The sequence below is a fragment of the Lutjanus erythropterus genome, chromosome 10, assembly GCF_056507025.1.
Source record: "Lutjanus erythropterus isolate fLutEry1 chromosome 10, fLutEry1.hap2, whole genome shotgun sequence".
NCBI lineage: Eukaryota > Metazoa > Chordata > Actinopteri > Lutjaniformes > Lutjanidae > Lutjanus > Lutjanus erythropterus.
This window is the reverse complement of record NC_139326.1, coordinates 8226089-8246077: the sequence shown is the minus strand read 5'-3', so window position 1 is coordinate 8246077 and position 19989 is coordinate 8226089. Positions and strand designations below refer to the sequence as shown.

The 19989-nt window shown below is 38.5% G+C and overlaps 1 protein-coding gene across 2 annotated transcripts in view; it reads right to left on the bottom strand.

Annotated features, from left to right (window-relative positions):
* Positions 1-1771: 1771 nt before the first annotated feature.
* The window catches only part of cemip2 (cell migration inducing hyaluronidase 2), a 37697-nt gene continuing 19479 nt past the window's right edge, over positions 1772-19989 (bottom strand). For both annotated transcript variants that reach the window (XM_084728119.1, XM_084728118.1), the window contains exons 10-24: positions 19077-19146; positions 18337-18465; positions 16214-16302; positions 13419-13550; positions 12988-13023; positions 11799-11954; positions 9052-9229; positions 7511-7726; positions 7216-7427; positions 6308-6490; positions 5626-5845; positions 5438-5539; positions 5182-5327; positions 4198-4304; positions 1772-4087 (exon numbers count right to left, since the gene is read on the bottom strand). In XM_084728119.1, the coding sequence (XP_084584245.1) occupies positions 3888-4087; positions 4198-4304; positions 5182-5327; positions 5438-5539; positions 5626-5845; positions 6308-6490; positions 7216-7427; positions 7511-7726; positions 9052-9229; positions 11799-11954; positions 12988-13023; positions 13419-13550; positions 16214-16302; positions 18337-18465; positions 19077-19146 (2176 nt within the window). In that variant the 3' untranslated portion in view covers positions 1772-3887. The remainder of the gene's footprint in view (positions 4088-4197; positions 4305-5181; positions 5328-5437; positions 5540-5625; positions 5846-6307; positions 6491-7215; positions 7428-7510; positions 7727-9051; positions 9230-11798; positions 11955-12987; positions 13024-13418; positions 13551-16213; positions 16303-18336; positions 18466-19076; positions 19147-19989) is intronic.

Sequence of the window (19989 nt, the reverse complement as noted above, 5' to 3'; positions counted from 1 at the left end):
CTTAGTCAGCACTCATGTGGCAGCAGCTCCCCTCACACTATGTGCCTTAGATGTCCATGGTTATGGAGACACTCTGTCTCTGTCGCCATGAATGAATAAATGAATAAAATCCTTTAGAAACATGATTTTTCGTATTATTTGTTGTTTTTATGCTTTTTTTGAAAAGAGTTTTGGTAAAAGGTGTTCTCATGTTATTCGTACTGATGCCATGTGGCTACAGTTCATGTATTTGCTAACAGCATGCTAAAAACTCAGTCAGTTACCAATCAGCACAACCTTACATTTATAAATCTTGTAAAAAATAAATAATATAACCTGAGATGGACCATTATAGATTTTGAATAGTTAAACGTGTGTGTTATTAGATACAGAGCAGAAATAAATAAAGAATAAAGTTTATTAGTAATGTTTTAGAGTTACATTTTCAGAGTTTAATTTGACAAGTTAAAACATAAAAATGTCAAATTAACTTATAATATGCATAAGCAAGAACATTACCTCTGTTCTTGCTTCATTGCAGTGGTTACCTGTGGTGTTTATAAGTGATTTTAAAATTTTATCACTTGTTTTTAAACTGAGCGGTCTTGCTGCTTCTTACTTACCCGGCCTTCTCACCCCGTGCACCCCTGCCCTCACTCTCAGATCTGCTAAGCAGCTTTTTGCTCTCGGTAGTCAGGGCAGCACTTGGGACAGAGGGGTGAAAGGGCTTTTGCTTTAAGGACTTTGGAGTAACCTTCCACTGAGAATAAGACAAGCTACGTCAGTGTCCTCTTTTAAAGACTGTTTTTCATAAAATGGCTCGTGTTTGTTTTATGCTCTTATTCATTTATCTATTCCTATATTTTATCCATTGTCTTTTTCATTTCATTGATAAATGCAATATGTTGTTTTTCTGTTTCTTTGTCTCTGAAACACTTTTCTAAACCTGTTTTTTTAAGTGCTTTATAAATAAAGTTTATTATTATTATTGCATATGTTGCTGTTTGTTTTTAGCTTTAACTGCTGCCTTTAGTCACCTCTTGTGAATGCATCATTTTCTTACTGTAACTTGTCCCTCATCCATAATTTATAGTAATAACTGCACTCCATCTCGCCGTATAGCTTCGCTGTACATGTAATAGCTTTACATTTGATAGAAGCTGTTAACTTTGGTCTCCAGGGGCTCATTAAAACTCCCTCTGGCCACTCCCCCCTGTGTTGGTGTGGTGAAACAAACATGGTGGTTGTTTGTTTTCAGGCTACAGTTTAATGGTATATTTGTTAGTGTAGGGCACAAAGGAGAATGATCTGCACACCGTTAGGCTCCATGTAAACACTTGTCTTTTAGGACATATTTTGTCCTACAAGTCCCCTTCTGAGCCCTGCAGTGATGTTTCATCTCACAACTGGCAATTTTTGCATGGATGTAAGTACACATGGTCCTTTTTGTTGGTGTAATGAAAGCTACCCTTGTTTGAAAAACAGACAAATTTAATATTATACCTGACATCACAGTACAAACATTTATAGATCTTACACATTTTTCGCCTACACTATCACTTGGAAACAATCTAGTGTTGACTTCATCTCAGCATCTCAGATATGACTGTGTGGATTTGGCTAAGATGATTTTCAAAGTAAAAGGCAGGAATTCCTCAAAAATACTAGGATGCCCCCAAGTGGTGACGTTGCATAACGGTTGCAAGACACACTGAATAAAAAGACTACTTTGCACTTGTCAGACCTGTAACTCAGAAGTGACCAGCCTCTTCTGACAAATGACAAAACATGATTTTATGACAAAGCATGAATGTTTATTTAATTGGCAATTTTATAACAAATGCTGAGATCAGCTATTTTTTTTTTCAAATACAAAAACAAAAACACAGTAAATACACACACTATTGACAACCTGTTTGACATTTCCATTACATGTACAGTTTGAGTTATAACATTTAACACCATATTTACAAAGCTCACGCCTAAATTAAACATTGTTGACACTTTATGACAACCATCATTAACAAATGTGGTAAACTGATAGTTCATTAAACCTCAGTTACTACTTATTTCTCCATTAACAAACAATGGAAACTTAAGTGTTTACTAATTATTAGTTTTTGATATGTGTGTAACAATAAAATTGTTTACTAATGTAATTGTTATGATCTCCTATCAGCTATGATACAAAATATCATTTTTATATTAAATTACACAAACTAGTGATAAAATAACAAATTGTAGCATTACTGATACCTAGTAATCATTCTTATAATGTCCTTGTTTGTTTAAAATTAAATGACAATTACCAAATAACAATTTAATCAACTATCAATTTGCTGTTTGTTAATGATGGTTATTATAAAGTATTACCAAAACATTAAGAACTCTCTGGTTGTGCATCTTCAAAGCATCAATTGAACAAAAGTCAAGGGTTGGAAACATTTTTTTCTCTCGTTCTTTTGCTCTTTTTAACAGTAGAGTGGTTAAAAGGCAACAAGGTAATCGTCCTCCAGAGACTCTCTCTGTCTATATCTCACATGGTCAGTCATATACACACAGTCACACACACACACAGTCACAGATAGGTATTTATCATTGCTCAGTGGGGGAGCCCTGCTCACATCCAAACACCCTTTTTCTCAACATAAAGCCTTATATCTTACAGCTGGTAAATGATCTGTATGCATTTTGCTGCTCACTACTTGTCAGACCAGCTCTTTAAAAAAAAAGGTGGCCTGTATTGTATCTAAACACAGTTTTGGCAATAATGCACATGAAAAGATCATGAATGAGGCAGATGCAAGGTAAAACATTCAATTCTGTTTCAGAAAACAAAATAAAAGTAATATATATGTATATTTGTGCTGCACATGTGGCCAGCACTTGAAACACCATCACTGTGAAGAGATAAATAAAATATGAGATAAAAAGATCCAGTAAGTCCATGTAGGAATCCATAAGAAGGTGCTTAAAGTCTTCAATTGTACAGCTGCACGATGATGAGAGGAGGTTTTCCAGTCAAAGATTCAGTTGTTACAGACATCAACTAAAAAGCTCAAAGATGTGAGTGAAGACTGGTGGAAAGAAAGGCCTATATAGTAGTAATTTATCTATTTACTTGCATTTCTGAACGTTGCAAAGACAAGATGGCCACATTAACTTTACTGCAATCTACTAAATGACTCTATATTCATTTAAATATCATGAATATGGCTTGTACTGACTTTGTTTTGCGTCAAATAATCTTAATAGCTAACACACCTCACCCACTGGCTCTGTTTTTGGCTTAATATTGCTGTTTAATTCTAAGATGCATGGCATTTATTTTCATTATTTCCCTTTGACCTGAGCACATCTAATCCATCGTGTTTCATCGGTTCTAATCGAACACAGTCTCATTTCAGGGACAATGCAATTTATTTTCATAATTTCCTCCCGGCCTGTGTGTATCTAATGCATTATGTGTTCTATTTTCAGACTGAATCCAATTCATTCTGTTTTCATTTACAACATAATAAATAATAGGATTGGTAGGAAGATGTTAAGGTTGCTTTGGGTTTGATTTTTTTCTGTTGTCCAAGATAAATAACTGAGTTATTGCAAAGCTCTATTTGATCACTTTGGCTGATAAGGCAAGTTGTGTCTTTAAAAGGAAAGTGCATTGACTCAATGGCCCAAAGACATACACATACTGACACACACACATATGCACACACACACAAATCACAAAAATACTCACCCCGCTCATAATAAAATACCTTCCCTCCACTTGAAATTGGTAAACATCTTTGCCACTGTTAATAAATTAAAGGTTCAGCAGTTCACATTCATCAGCTGGTTTGTGTGTGTTTGTGTATCTGTGTGCAAGAGTGTTTTGGGTAGTTCGGTTGTGTAGTTCACATTGGTCATTGTAGTCCCGTGGCTTTTTTGAGGAGCTCCAGGTCTTTGCGTGTTTGAGTTGTAGGTGGCGTACAGCCATATGCCTCCAAACCAAGGGGCAAGTAGCGCTCCTGCAGCCCCAGGAACTCATCGCCCTGTCCGGCTTGTAAGGAAACCCACGGAGGAGGTGAAGAACCACCCAGGAACCCCCAAAGTGCCAGACTCTCTGTGGCAAGAGATATCAGTAAGTGTATATGAGAAAGAGAGAATTTGACCCAACACAGAGGAACTTGACATACAAAGAGTGGAAAATCATTTTGAAACAGTGTCACTAACCTTTACTGTGCAGATTAGCAGCTTTGGCCAAACCAAAGGAGACCAGATATGGAGCTACACCAACCAGGCCTTCTGGTTGACCTCGTGTTGCCATAAGCACTATCGATCTGTTGAGGAAAAATGTCTGTAAATTAAGCAAGAATGTGCAGAATTCTGCTATACTGAGCTGCTCTACATTTACTCTAATTAGTAGGAATTACAGCCACTGTCAGCCCACAAAAAGTTGATTGCCAATATATTAACGCAGGTTTGTGTGCAGCCTCCCCGTGCCATCCTCTCACCTGTCCTCCAGTTCAGTGGGTGTGTACTGTGCAGCTGAATGAGAGTGTGTCACTGAGCAGCAGCTCTGCAGACCCTTATCTTAACAAAATAAAAGGGCACAAAATGCCCCCCCGCTCCCCTCCAAAAGACCAAACCAAAACAAAACAAACTGCTAACAGACTCAGCCAGTTGTCAACAGCCGATATAAACATCCAATCACAGAACTCTGGTTCGGATCCACCAATTTAGGCCAATACCAAATATCGGTCATCAGAAGACCAATAACCAATATTTGAAAGAGATATATATTTACAGTAAATATGAAAATTTTAGTGTCAAAATTTAGAATACTCCAACACAAAACCTAATTAATTAAAAATTAAATGCTGCAAAAGAGAAATTTTCACAATTATTATTATTTTTTATTTAACTCAAGAAATCCTGGGATCTCCCTGCACTTTTTATTTTAATTTATATAAATAAAATGGCTCCCAGAGGTTTTGTTAAGTAAAAAAATAAATAAATAAAACTAGCAAAACTTAAATTTGTGTTGAAATTTGAGGCTGTCTATCAAAGTCCCTGTCCTCAATTAGCAGTCCCAATGTAGCAACACCAGACTAAAACTTCTCATTTTTGCTGCTTGTCATCATATCTGCAATCAGATTAAAAAAAACAAACAATTCTGATAACTGTGAAATTTCTGTGTCATTTTCAGTGGCTCACCTCTTTGGTATTCCAGTCTTTAGATATTGTTCCATCTTAGCGTCCATCTTGGCAAATGAGGCTTTCTTAGTGACTTTGCCAGAGCAGGCGTCCACTGAGACCAGGTAATACCCAGGCTGAGTAAAGGCCATGGTCACCTCATTCACCTTGAAGGTGACAGGAAAGAATAGGTTAAAAAAAAAAACTGATTCACATATTCAAGTCGTACAGATAAGATCATGTGTTTGGATTAGTACTTGAGGCCTGGCATGCTCACAGTGATAAAGGAGCTGTTATCTCCTCTCTGCTGCTCTTTGCTGCACAGAGATTTGATCTGTGTCTGGAGGTAGGAGGTCCACGGCTCACTGGAAAACACAAGCTGAGACAGAAACACATTGGTCAGTAGTGCTGGCTTGTGTTTTTACACAGCTGAACTGAAGTCATCTTAAATGAAGCAACACAAACCTGTTTAGCACCGCAGCCTTTGCAGGTCTGTGTGTTTAGGGTCGGCATAGGCACCACTGCTGAGGGTGTCTTGGAATATTTGGGGTAGGCTTTGGCTGAGCAATTACAGGTCTGTTTGGAGGACGTGGTGGCCATGACTTTCACTCTTTCACAACCTTTTACTGAACAGTAGCTGTGACCGTCCCGACCGTGCCGGGCCCGGAGGTAGAACCACAGCAAGCTGGGTGTGATGGGAAAGGAGCAGAAGGAAAAGCCAGAGTTTAATTAACTTTCAGAAACCAGGCAGCCTCAGAGAGACAAAAAAGGGATGAAATGCTAAAAATAGTTGGAATGAAACTTGTATGAGAAGATTGACCTTTATGAAACTCTCAAAGCAGTCTAAATGTGTGTGTGAGAGGGGTAAGTATTCAAGGATTCAAAGGATCGAAAGGGCTTTATTGTAATATGCAGAACTAAAGAACTTATTAATGCAATGAAATTCTTCATTTGCTATCACTCTCAACCTGGTGCTGTCAATTATTCTGTTTACAAATATAAAAATATAGTAGAAACTAAAGTTTAACAAAGAAAAAGAAAGCATAAGGACAAGATGCTGAGGCTGACAGAGTATGTGCTGTATAGAACAGTTTAAAAAAAACAGAACAAAATAAGGAAACTTAGAGGATGTCATTTTTTTTCTCACCCAACAGTTCGATCAAAGAAGTACTTCCTCTCCATCGGTCTCTTCTCCAGCTCTGCAAGGGACGACACAGTGCCGTAGTCTGTGATGTCATCAAAAGTGTTGCTTTGCCTGTCGTTGATGTCGGCCATGATCTGAAATGTGGTGTCTGATGGGTAACAGAGTCCCACCAGCACCCAGTCATCTCTGAGTGGGAGGAAACAAAAAAGAGAGATTTCATCTCAAAGGGGTTCCCATGAAGCCTTTCAGAACTAGAGCAAAACGTTATGACACTCTGTCTGTTTTTTCAGCTCAGAATAGTTCTAAAGTGATCAATACAATGCACAAAAAAATGGTGTTGAAGACTCTAAAAAATGGAAAAATATTCAGACCAAGTACTACTCAATGGATAAGATGGATGTCATCAAGCCTTCCAGTAAAAAGGATAAGTTACATATTGAAGGCTGAACAGCAAATGCTTGAGACTCTATGGAGGCCTTTCGTTAATTAAGGATTTGGATTTAGCAGATGATCAATTGAACGACTCATTTCTGTGGACAATGCAGTTTCTGACTTCATACAATTTTTATTTTCATTTTATTGTTATATATTATTATATATACTATATACTATTCTACATTTTGTATAAAGTACCATTTGTTAAAACTGGAGAAGCATTCTTGTTTTGAGTTTGTTTTTTCTAGATTTTTTTGTCAATGCAGTCATTTTAAGTGGCATTTTACCTATATGAATGTAAAAGGCTGTACTTCATGGTGTTACCTTTTTTAAAATTAAAATATTGTGGAAAAAGAAATTCACCATGGCTTTCTCAGAAATAAATATATCCAAATGTTCCTGTCAAATAGGAAAATGATATTGGTAGGATAAAGATATTGAAGAAATTCCATGACTTGCTGACTTTTTTTACTCACTTGTCAAAGTTGATGAGAGAGAGGACAACCTCTCTGGGTGCAGGTCCACTCCAGTGCAGAGTGTAGCTCTTGCTCATCATCAGGATGGGCTGGTACTGCTGAGACAGCGCCCCCTGGCTATTAATCCCTCTCAGTACCAGAGGAGCAGCAGGGTATTCATCTCTACTGATGGATAAACTGAGGCTGGGGGCTCCCTGGGTCTGGATGTACACCTGAGGGAGAAGAGGATGTAGTGGGGTGAAGGGGTCAGCCAAAGTGCACATTTTACATTAGAACAACAGAAGCCATGAAGTACCTGAGAGTAACGGCCGCTGCAGATCACTCCACTCCACTGGGACACATTCACACAGCCGGGATGCTGGATCAGGTAATTGTCCGCTCTGCCGACGTAGGTGTCTCTGTAGCCTGTTACTGACCCGTCCACATCGTGAAAGATGGAGTTTTTGTCACCGTCCAGGTCGTTCTCTTCAAACCACTGCCCAGGGCGACCAAAGAACGCCCGCAGATCCACCTAAGAATATCATTGGCCAAGAGAGTAATGAATGCCACCATAAACATTTTAGCACTATGTATCCATTAAGACTATTATTGCTTTGCTAAAGTGGCACCTCTGGTAAATGTCTGTTTGGGAGTGCTCTCTCCATCACAGCTGCTATTTACTCAGCTGCATTATGTTGATGAAAGCTAATTACTATTTGCTTTGATGAATTCTGTAATGATAATCTCTGTCCTCCTGGGAGACAGAAATATGAAATCCAGCCTTTTCATTTCCATTTCTCACAAAGATTTTACAAACACCGCAGAAGAACAAGGCACTCTCTGATGGCCGGATTTTTACAGAAGATCAGAAGTGAAGTCTCATCTAGCATGGGTCATTTCATCGAGCTATTTACTACCTTTTATGAGATTGCAACTGCTAATCTACCTTTTTGGAAGTGCTGGGGTACTACACTTTTTAGGGATTGAATTTATGGGACTGAAAATGTTTACTGTATGTTTAGGAGTTGAGGAGTATAGCAATGACATGTTTATAAGCACGTCATTATCAAGAGAAAGCTTTTCAAAGTAGTTAAACAGGGCAGTACAGTTACGGACTGCAAACAAACTGTTCTATCACCATGGTAAATTAATCCAATGCTTAAGTGGCAATATCTGAGATGACCACAGCCATCCGTTATGTAGCATATCAGCTCATCACTCATCAGGGATATTGTAAACTTTACAATATATCTGATGAGCAGAACATACACAAATAACCTTCATAGTAAATATGGTAATTTAGGCAAGGGCACTATACTATACAACCACAAGAGGGCACCAGTGATTTACAATGGTTTCTAAACACGCCTGACTCTGACGGAGGACTCCCTTTCCTCGCCTTTCAGTACTGTCAAGTCTGTGTCTTTGATCTGTGTTGTGATTTAAGCAACATGAGGAGATGGTTACAAATAGGAGTAAACTGCCCAAGAGGAAACAGTCAGACCCAGTGTGCCGAGACGATGGACACATAAAGAGAAGTACAGAGAAAAGGTTAGAATCTGTCAATCCGAGTGTTTGTAACTGCTGTGTTCCTAACAGCAGTGACTCCACAGATCAGAAAAAGCAACAGAGGAATAAAGGGGAAGGAAGAGAGAAAGAAAAAAAGAGCTGACAAAATACAAACTCAAAAAACGGACCATTTGAGTCACATGGGGGCATTGGACTGCTTCCAATGGACAGCTCTACACTACAACAGATTCATGTATAGCGCTGCATGTTAATATGTCAATGCAATCTTAACAGTTACAGTAGTGTGCTTACATTATGATGTCTTATCAACCTGAGACATTTACTCACAGTTGCGTGGAAGTTGAGCTGGGATAGGTTGTTTCGTGGGGTGAGCTGCCAGGTGTTCTTCAGGTTGAATCCCACTGCGCTTGTGTAACGCTCTGGCGTGGGGATGAATCCACGAAATGTACTCTGTGTAAGCCTCACTGGACCATCATAGATCTGGAACCCTCGAATTGGGAACGTCCTGCAATAGAGAGATGATCCATGATTAGGCAAGACAAGTGACAGCACTCGATTTACCCGGACCGAGGGTTTAAGGACAGAGGGTGTGGTACGCTGTACAGATGGTAAAGCCCCCTGAGGCAAACTGTGATTTTAAGCGACACGAATATAAGCTGACTTGACTTGACAGCAATAAATAAATGGGAGAGAATACAGATGAGGTAAACGGAGTAAAGGGACCATCACTCAAATGGTCGGCCACAGGTTTTAGTCATGACCTGGCTAAAACCCAAAACTTTAAAAGAGTTTCAGAGGAACATGTTATTAAAAACTCCAACATGTTTCAGCCAGGCCATGAGCTCACAGAAAGCAAGACACCAAATGCCTCAGACATGACATGCGCCATAATTCTTGGTCATATGGGCCTTTTACAATTCCAAGGGTTCCCCCCAAAATGACTACAATACTACTACTTACTACAGTAAGTTAACATGAGTAGAGAGGACATTATGGTCTGTGTAATGTAGGATGGTAGTAAATGTGACTGTGACTTAAAAATTATGAGAAACAGACCACACAGTCTTAGTAAGGAGAATCATAGTTTCCCATGCAAACAGTGTGTAACACAACTAACAATAATTGTTATGTATATATATATATATATATACACACATATATATATATATATATATATATATATATATATATATATATATTAAAAAGGTTAAGTTGGTTAACTTCACAAGACTGATTGGATAATAATTATATCTGTGCTCCCTGTTGGAAAAGAATTTAGCTTTTTTTACTGCATTTTTTTCCTGTTGGGGTTTTATTACTTGCCCTCAGACGGCGATCTAATAATATGGGTGTGGTTAAGTGACTGCAAATTAATAAATTGACTTCCCAGTCTTATGTAATTGCTATTCATGAAACCTTACCAAACTGGTGTTTTAATTAAAGGATCAAATTATCCACCCATTTTAGTAGGACTATCTTCTCTCTGACAAGAAGAAAAAAAAGTGTCAGCAGCTCTGGCAGGCAGCACGATGACGACAGACAAACTGACAGAGCCAGATGTCACAGTGCGGTCAGCAAGCCTGTAAAATGGCTATAAAACTGTACACAGCGGTGACAGTGGTCACAAACTGACATAATACCCAGTTCTTCAAACTAAAAAAGGCAGTTATTTGCTGGTCGGGTGTTTATGTTGCTCTCCTCTTGTATAACAATCTCTGTAATGAGAGAGAGAGAGAGAGACAGGAAGAAAGACAGAAAGGACTGTAAGGAGACCCTGCGGGGACATAAAGCTCAAGACTCTCCTCTCATTAGGACTGACCACTTTGTCCGACATGGCATTACAGCCTGGTGAGACTCTATAAACTTCCTCATAATTGAAGTCCTATTTAGGGCACTGTCAGAGGCACAAGTCGTGCAAGACCAACGCACTTTTGGGCTTGTCAAAAATCTGTATAGTTTAAACATCAGAGGGAGAGCTATTTGTGATATATATTCATATATCATCATCGTCATCAAACTGTCGGGAACAATAATAACAACGAGAGGAAACAATGACATTGGGCTGAAATTAATGGCAACTGTTGAAAAAAACATAAAATTTGGTGACTGGACCAAGATTTAGGACCTTTCTGATCAATTTCTATGCAGGAACAAATTTTTCTGAGACTTTTTACATTTTTTTTTACACCTATTCACCTCCATAAATGTTCCCTAACAGCTTTGGGGACACCAAGTCTCTGGTAATAATACTTTTATTTCTGGCTAAAAAGGGCACCTGGCTGTGGGTCCACACAGTCAGCATGTGAATATCACAGATATGTATCAACTCCTCTTCCTGACTTATGATCTCAATCTTTATCAGACAAATTTTGGAGACTTTGGAGACTCCAGCATCCTTTTCTATAGAAACTCTTGGTTGCATGTTTCTGGAAGGCAATGGCTTATTGCTTCATCTGTTTGTGTTATTTATTTATTTTCTGTCATATTCCTGTATGTTTTACTTATGAATATACTCTTTTAATTTAATGTTTTCATACTGCAGCATTTGTTGATTGTGGGTGGGGTCTTTCTGTTCTCTACTTTTTTTTTTTTTTTTTTTGCCTTAGCTGTTATGACTGATGTTGAAGGGTGTGTTTGCATTTGTTATCTTTAAAAATAAATTTAAAGAAGAAAAAGAGGAAGTCTGAAATCTTGTAGAGAAAAAAAATGCCACTAGCTCTTAAGCAATCAAATGCTACAATGAGTAATCCCTTCTTATAAAACCGCTAAAGTGTTGCCACCACAGGTTTTCATAAACCGCCTAAAATATCACTGGAAGGAAATCACTCAAAACAGAACTTCCTTTCACAAGTCCACCTACTGCTTAAAGCAGCTGTAGCAGCCTGATCTGTACATCTGTCCCACTGCTTCGCTGGCTCTCTCCTCCTTGTTTGTTTTTCCCAGCATATTTTTTTAACAACTCCTCCAACACCGTCCTCTGCAACACCTGAGAGAAAAACTCAGGAATTTGGATTTTCCCTCAGTTTCCTCCTTTCATCAGATTATCATCCTTCCCTCTGTTTGCTCCCACTCACCTGTTTCTGGGCAGTGTCCTCATCTTTGCATCAGCCCCTCCTACGCCCCAGTATTTATTTTGGCCTCCATTGGTTCCTCTGTTTTGGCTTTCACCCACAAACAGAGACTGTGTCACCTCCTGGCTGGAGCCTTCATCCTTGGGGTAGCTGCCATCACTGGAGAATAAGAGGATTAAGGGCATGTTAACTTTAAAAAAAAAAAAAAAAACATATCATACACATTTACACAATTATAAGTATGTAATTTTTGACGCTAACAAAGTATGTTCTTTGATAACTTCATGAAGTAGCGTGGGATCATGGGAGTTGTTGTCTTCATTGTTAAACCACCACCATCGATGATGAAAATTTATCTGACGTGACTCAGATACATAATGAAGATAACATAAATAAAACTTTAATACATTATGTTTTAGTCATGTTTTACAACTTCCTTCCTCACTCTCTGATGTATCATCTGGTTGTTACTGTGTTTTCCAGAAGTTACAGCAACTAGAGGGGGTAAAGGGGATATGAAATGAAATGCACCAGTACCTTGACAGACAAACATGAACTGTTCTTTTGGTGACGAATATCCAGAATCAGTTTTGTGCCTATTTTGGCACTAATCTCACACCAAGAATTTCTTGCCAGACCTTTGCAGGATTTTCATGGGGGATATCACAGTTCTCCAAATCTACGATTCAATTAGGCTTTTGATTTTAAGATCACGATTCAATTTGGCTTAAACATTTTTCTTAGCACTAACGCAGGTCCCGTCTTGATTTTTAAATATCACTGACAACTGTCATTTATATTCCTAAATTCTTCTTTAAAAATAAGAATTTTGTATCAAGTGTGATATGACGGTCAGTGAGCTAAGCTGTGACTTTCACCTTGAATAAAACAATGTTTGAAATATTTAGCTCACTAAAATATATTACACAGGACATACTTTTAAACAATAATTTACAATAGTTTACAATAATTTCTGCTTTTTAGGGAGAAAAGTAGAAGAAAAAAAATGCTCTTAAGCATGACGGAGATGCTTGTGACCACATAGGAGCTTTAAAGTATCTGCTGTTTGCTCAGTATTTATCAATCATGAGGGATTCTTGGCAAGTTCATCTGGCATGGAGGGAAGAAAGGCAAATATGTCTGAATAAACTCATGAGATTGTATGAGCAGGGTGATTTAGATAAGTACACACCTGGCAAAGGATAATCCCACTCCATTGTCTGCAAAGCTATTCAAAGAAAGAACAGAGATATTTATTAGTCAGTATGTCAGTTTATGAAATAACATGAAATGAGAATATTTTGCCAATGAAAAATAAAAAAGAGAACAAGTGATCAAATAGAGTGGAACCATTTGATAATACATTTAAAATTATATCTGGTATTTCATAAAAATAATTGACTGTCAATTCATTGTTACCAACTCAAAAACTATGGGAATCAAGCCAAGGCTGGACATAATGTTGGGCAAAATGGTAGAAGTGACAAAAAGTGCAATTTGTCACATACAGTGAATTACAGGGAGTTGTGGTTGGATTACATCATATTACCAGCATAAATTGTCAACATCCCAGTCATCAGTTCTCTGGAAGACATTACATTAGTCATATCACTGCCGTCTCACCCAGAGTTCTGAATGACGATGTCACCTCCACGTATCCATGCTCCCAAGTCGTTGTTCTTGAAGGAGATCAGAGTGTCAATGACTGCTGCCACCCGAGGACGGCTGGGGTCGGCATTCTGGTGTGGACGGAATCTTAAAAAAAAAAGAAAGAGAAAAAAAAAGAGAAAAGATGTTTAGTTACAAGACCAGTGTGTAGGATGTACATTGCAACCAAATGAATACTGCTTGCCTCACACTCCCCTCACTAGAGTTCAGGAGAAAGTATGGTAGCTGCGGAAAACACCACATAGGCCATATCAAGTGCCAATATTTCGTTTGTCCGTTCTGGGCTACTGTAGAAACACAAATTGCAATGATCGCCATTTTGCACCGCTAACAAAAATACAATTCACGTTTGACTATATACTAATGAAAACATACCAAGGAATTTTATATTCCATTTCTGCCATATTCTGTCAATAGATCATCCTAAATCTTACACACTGGAACATTAAACATATGCGCATGCATGTATGCTCGGCAAAGAAACACAGAAATATTCAACAATGATGGCATCTGCTTCCACTTAGAGAGTCTCCAAAAAAACAAAATAAAGAAAATAAAAATACCTTAAAAGAAACAGATGTTAACCTTGGCCAAAGTCACAACCTACCTGTGTAAAAACATATCCTTACATGGAGTTTTGCTGTTACTTTTTCAATTAAAGGTCCATTGCATAAGATTTTATGGGGATTGCTGGCTGAATATGGCAGAAATGGAATATAATATTTATAAGTATGTTTTCATTAGTGAAAATAAGAATTGTTGACTTTTCATTACCTTACAACAGACGCTGCCATGTTGTCCCACCATGTTTCTACTGTAGCCCAGAGTGGACAAACCAAAGACTGATTCTACATACAACCTTCTGCATTTGTGTGGCTTTCGCAGACACCATAGCATGCTTACATGCTTGGAAGGGTAAAGTGAAACAAGGTGTTTGTTATCTCCAACCCCCTACATGCCACTAAATCCTACACACTGGTCCTTTAAGTACACTTTCATTAACCTGTCTTTCCACTGATGTAGGGTGGGTGGCAGTGGTTTGAACTAAGATAAAGTTAGTTTTCTTGCCACCAATAAAAGGATATAGCAAGTAAGCCTTTCTCTTTTCCATAGCTCCAATGGGAATTGCTCCTGTAAGATAATACAATGGGTCTAGTGGTAAATCAGTATTCAATACAGCAAGTACTTCTGTGTGAATCTTTTCCCAGTATGACTTCAATTTTAGAAAATCTCAAAAAATGTGTGGTGATTTCCAACCTGTTTACAATCCAGCACAAATTTGTTTTACTTCCATCATATTTTGATACATTTTTATTATTACATTGTGACTTGATTACACTCATTAACTCTCAAGCTTTCAAGCAATCTCGAAGTCAAACCTAGGTTTTTCCCCTAATTTTTCTGCACATGTGGCCCTAATGTAGTTCAATGCACAAGAAAACCCACGCACACACAAAAGAACACACAATGCATTGAATCAATTTAATTTTTGGAGGGTTCTGAGTGAGTCAAGGACCTGATAATCATAACGTCATCATACTATAAATCTGCTAAGACATAATTTATAACTGAACTAAGTCTAAATCCCCACTTTTGAACTCTAGAGACTGCAGGGTTCAACGTTCATTACCTCCCACAATGCACACGATTACAGAGGAGGACATTGTGTCATTAAATACAAAACGGTTTATCCCTTTTGGGAGCATCAATGTGTCATGAACGTTTATGGCTATCTGCCCATTCGTTTATGGCTATCTGCCCATTTGATGAGGAAATATCTTGTGTACAAAACTGTAGTCTTCAACAATGGACAAGCCTCATCCTCTTTTTTTTCAGCCTTACAATGGCACTGAATTCAGATCAGAGCTCACCTTCAACATCAGTATTTATGCTCTGGATACCACATATATCCACACATTTTATGGAAATCTGGCTGTTAGTTTTTCAAAATACCTTGTCATGAATTTAAGTGTTGGTCAAGGGTAAATATTAACACAAATATGGTGCAGAAAGGTCAGAGGATCACATAAATCAGAAGGAATTATTCCCTGAAACCATTAATATCTAATGTCCACTTATTCCTAGAGTTTCTTACAATCACACAACACAACTATCCCTCTCTCTCTCTCATGCAACATTTAGCACACATTTTAACATTTAATACCCTTCCCCTCATACTTCTGCTCACACACACACAAACACACATACACAGAGCTTTGCCAGCAGTCTCAGTGGACACGCAAGATTTTTTCCATCTAGTTGAGGGCTGTATTTGGGTAGGGAGCTGCAGAGAGGAAACTCTATCTGTGAAGCCCTGTTTTCTCTGTCAACAGAAACCTGACAGACCTTCCACTAAAATGTAGTAACAGAGTATAAGGCCATCTATCTATCCCAGTCAATAGTCATATCCTAGGAGATATATCTATAAATAACTTAATTCACAAACAGTTATTGACAGTGGCATAAGAAAATACATTTGTAAACCACAAATACCTAAATATGTATACAGTGTAACTATACACCATGATGCATACAGCATAATCACAGACTGTCTAATAGTGCACAGTTATACACTTTGTGCAGGAACATATACAGTATACTAGTCAGTTTTAAGTATTTGAACCATTTATATACTCTAAACTAACAACTCAAGATGTCCAAAATAAGAAAAACAAAACTCGAGAGTAATGAATTACTCTTTATGCAGTATAAATAAATAAATTCACACACGTTTGCACACATTTACACACCTGGCATTGTTATCTAGACACAGGTATTCCCGAGGGTCTGCAGCGCTGGCATTGGTGGTCTTCACTCCTTTATCGATGAACAGCCCTGCCTAGGAAGATGAAAGCATGATTGCCACAAACCGCCAAATTTTCACTAAAATTATGGTTAGAGATTCACGATGGGCCGCAGGTCTATTTCTGTGTGACTGACATAAACAAGACTACCAGTATATTTTACAGTGTGGGTCCAGAGGCAATAATAAATGTACTAAATTTAACTCCTGGGCTAACAGCGTTATAGAGTCAATGCTGTGCAGGGTCCTACAGAGAGCAGGAAAAATGGTGAACAGAATTCCTGGGAGTGATTTATAATATATATGAATGTGGAATGTATGTTTACAAATGGATTATTTTTGTATGTTTAAAAAATGAATTGTAAAATAAATTAAAGAAAAAATGTAGTGTGTGTGTGTGTGTGTGTGTGTGTGTGTGTGTGTGTGTGTGTGTGTGTGTGTGTGTGTGTGTGCGCGCGCACGCGCGTGTGTGTGTGTGTGTGTGTGTGTGTGTGTGTGTGTGTGTGTGTGTGTGTGTGTGTGTGTGTCGTATGTATATGGAAATCTGTGCTCTGAGTTGGTCCTGTGGTATAAGCGAGGTATAGTCTTAAACCTCGGGGCTCCTTCCTCTATAAGAGAGGCTGCTGTGGTCAGACTGAACAAAGAACGTTCAGTTCACCTGCCCGGCTTCTGTCATTACATAACAGAGCACTATTGTAGAGCCTACTCCTGTGTGTGTGTGTGTGTGTGTGTGTGTGTGTGTGTGTGTGTGTGTGTGTGTGTGTGTGTGTGTGTGCGTGTGTGTTTATGTCCAGGCTTCCAAGTGAGTAAGCAGGTCTTGCACAAACTGATATCCTGCACTGTTGCACAATGTAGTGTGACAAATATTTGTTGTATGAAGCAAACTTACTGATTACTTTACAGTACTTTTTCATTCTCAAGTAGGTTTTTGTATGTGGTGTTTTTTTTTTTAAATCATTTTGATAAATCACCTCCTTTTCTTAGATAGCTGTTAGCCAATTAGCTAGCTACTCAGTGCTGCGCCAACATTAGCTTGATTTTCACAGCTTGGCTAACATTAAATCCCTCTGGCTCTTTTTTACACTTGGCGCTTGAAAGAGCTGCTAAAAATGAAGGTGACTGATGTAGCGTGAGGTCTTGTTGCTACACGTCAATGAAGGTGTATAAATAGCCGCACAGTTTGTGGAATCTAGTCTAACATTAGTGATCATTGCTCTGACTTCTGACGCTGAATTCACTTGACAGCTTGTTTTTGTTTGAAACTGTCCAGACACAAAAAAAAAAGTGAGTGTAACGTTACATTAAAGATTCAAACTGAAAGCCACCAAAACTAACTTGTCAGTGTTCATGTGTGTGTGCATGTGCATGTGTGTCTGTGGTAGTTAATGTTAATGGAACAACGTTGGTGCATGTTTAGGTTATGTTAATGTTGGTGCTACACTGAGTGACTAGCTAATGGTTCACTAAGGTGATCAAAATGATCAAAAACACTGTATACAAAGAGGAGTGATAAATACCATTAACAACATGTACAAAACTAACTGTGGCAAGTGAAGTAACTTAAGGACGAAAAAACACTGTCATACACTGTCGAAATTTACTGGAATGTGGGATACCTTCATCAAATTTATCAAAGGCGGGGTCCACTAAGTATTATGTAAAATGTGGAGTTTTGTGTGTTGTAAGGGGAGGGGTGGGTTATTGTGCCCTGTCATGCTGTGCTGTGGGACTTGCTTTCAGTTTTTGTTTTGTTTATCTGGGTTTGTGTTCTTTGTTATCTGTAGAACATTAGGCGAATGTATATTTGGTACTGTAATGGTACAGGATTTTTGTGAGGAAAACAATAAAAAAAATTAAATGACAAAAAGGATGAAGAAACACTGTAGAGTGATCTAAGGTTGGAGCTGAAAGTAATATTACTGTAAAGCTGGCAGGAAATAAACAGATGTGCAGTTTATAAAATGGATGTGTGTCACACTACATTGTGCAAGTGACAATATGGGGGAGGAAGAACTTAACCTACACCAATAATAAAAGAAAAAGTTTAAAAATAAGCAAAACTGTTGATACCTTAAAGTTGGAGTGTACGCGGTTGTTGTAAAAAATGCCCAGGGGAGTGAGCTCTGCCTTAGTCTCTGGTACCAGCCCATGAGAGTCTCCAGTGGAAGAGCTGTGGAACACAAACCATATGCCAGCATCCTGGAACAGGAAGGAAGAGCAGAGAGATGAGGAGAGTCGAATCATGTTCACGGTACAGCTGCTCAGCAGTGGGAATTTCATTATCTTGTCTCATAGGCACATCATCCATAGGTGGAGGGTTGAAGTAACATATAAAACCAATGAGCAGAACTGGGCAGGATATCATACTACCTGTGGGTCCAGCCCCACAGAAAGAATAAACCAGGTGTACAAGTTCATATGAGCTCAAAAACTCATAAAGACAGACAACCTAAATATCACACACATACCAATATGTAGTACTTTACACAGCCCTCCCCAACAGACCTCCACACTGTTTGTGCCAAAATGAAAAAGAGACGAGATGAGGGATCCTCATCTTCTACTTTATTATATTCGAGCTCTCACTATTCTATCAGACGCTAAAGCCTATTAAATCCCATTTTATTGACGGATCACTTTGTTACAAGCATGAAAATCTTTCATTTCCATTGTGTTAAGTTACAAGGAACACTAAAGCTTCACATAATATAATACAGTTCATATATCAACAAGGGGCTCTTCTTGTTAGTCATTCATTTTTATTACTCATTTGTAAAAGCTGTTTTCTTATATAAGTCTGCTGTTATTACCTGAGAACCAGCAGCTGCATTGCTGATGAGATTGTTGTTGGGGTTGGTGATCCAGAACGTTGAAACTGCCCTGGAAAAGACAGACATACACACACAGACACACATGTACGAAAAGATATTAAAAAGGCAGTACCTTGGCATGAAAGAGACGATGACTAATAAGCAGAAGACAGAGATCAAAGAATCCTGTGATCTCTCAAAATTCCCACAATAATCCACCTCTCCAACATAAACCCTGGACAGGGACAGCTCTGCCAACACACACACACACACACACGCATGCGCGCACACACACACACACACACACACACACACACACACACAAACTCACACAGAGAAAGTCCTGGAAACAGGCCTTGCTGCTTCTCTCAAAGAGGGACTTTTCTTGTTCTTGCTACGACAGAAAAACATCCCGTGGAGAGCAGAGGTTGTTATTGCATGGATAAGACCTTCCTGCTAATATCCCTCTCATGCACTGTTGCTAACCACAGTATTTCTTTCACACAGACGTTCTCTGTCTTCTCTCCGGGTATGTCTGCACTATCTCACCAGGTTTTCTAACACATTTATGTCAGTATGGGAGATTTAAAAGTGCCATAAATCATTTGTGTTGATGTGCATCCTCTGTTCAGTGTCAAAGATAAAGGTAGTTGCTCAGTGTCTAACATATTTCTCCTCCCTAAATATCAAGCTACTTTACAGACAAGATGTTGGCTTATTCACAGTTTTCAGGGCTTGGCAAGTGCCTTTGCAGTGTCCCTACTATTATCTGCCATTACAATTATCCTCAGGATTATGCTTAACAAGGCCCTAGGGTCTCTGAATTGCAGCTGTTGCTGGTGGATGGATTAGGCATTTTATATTAAAAGGACACTAAAAAGTAGCCCTTTTCTCTTTCATGCTATAAATGAAA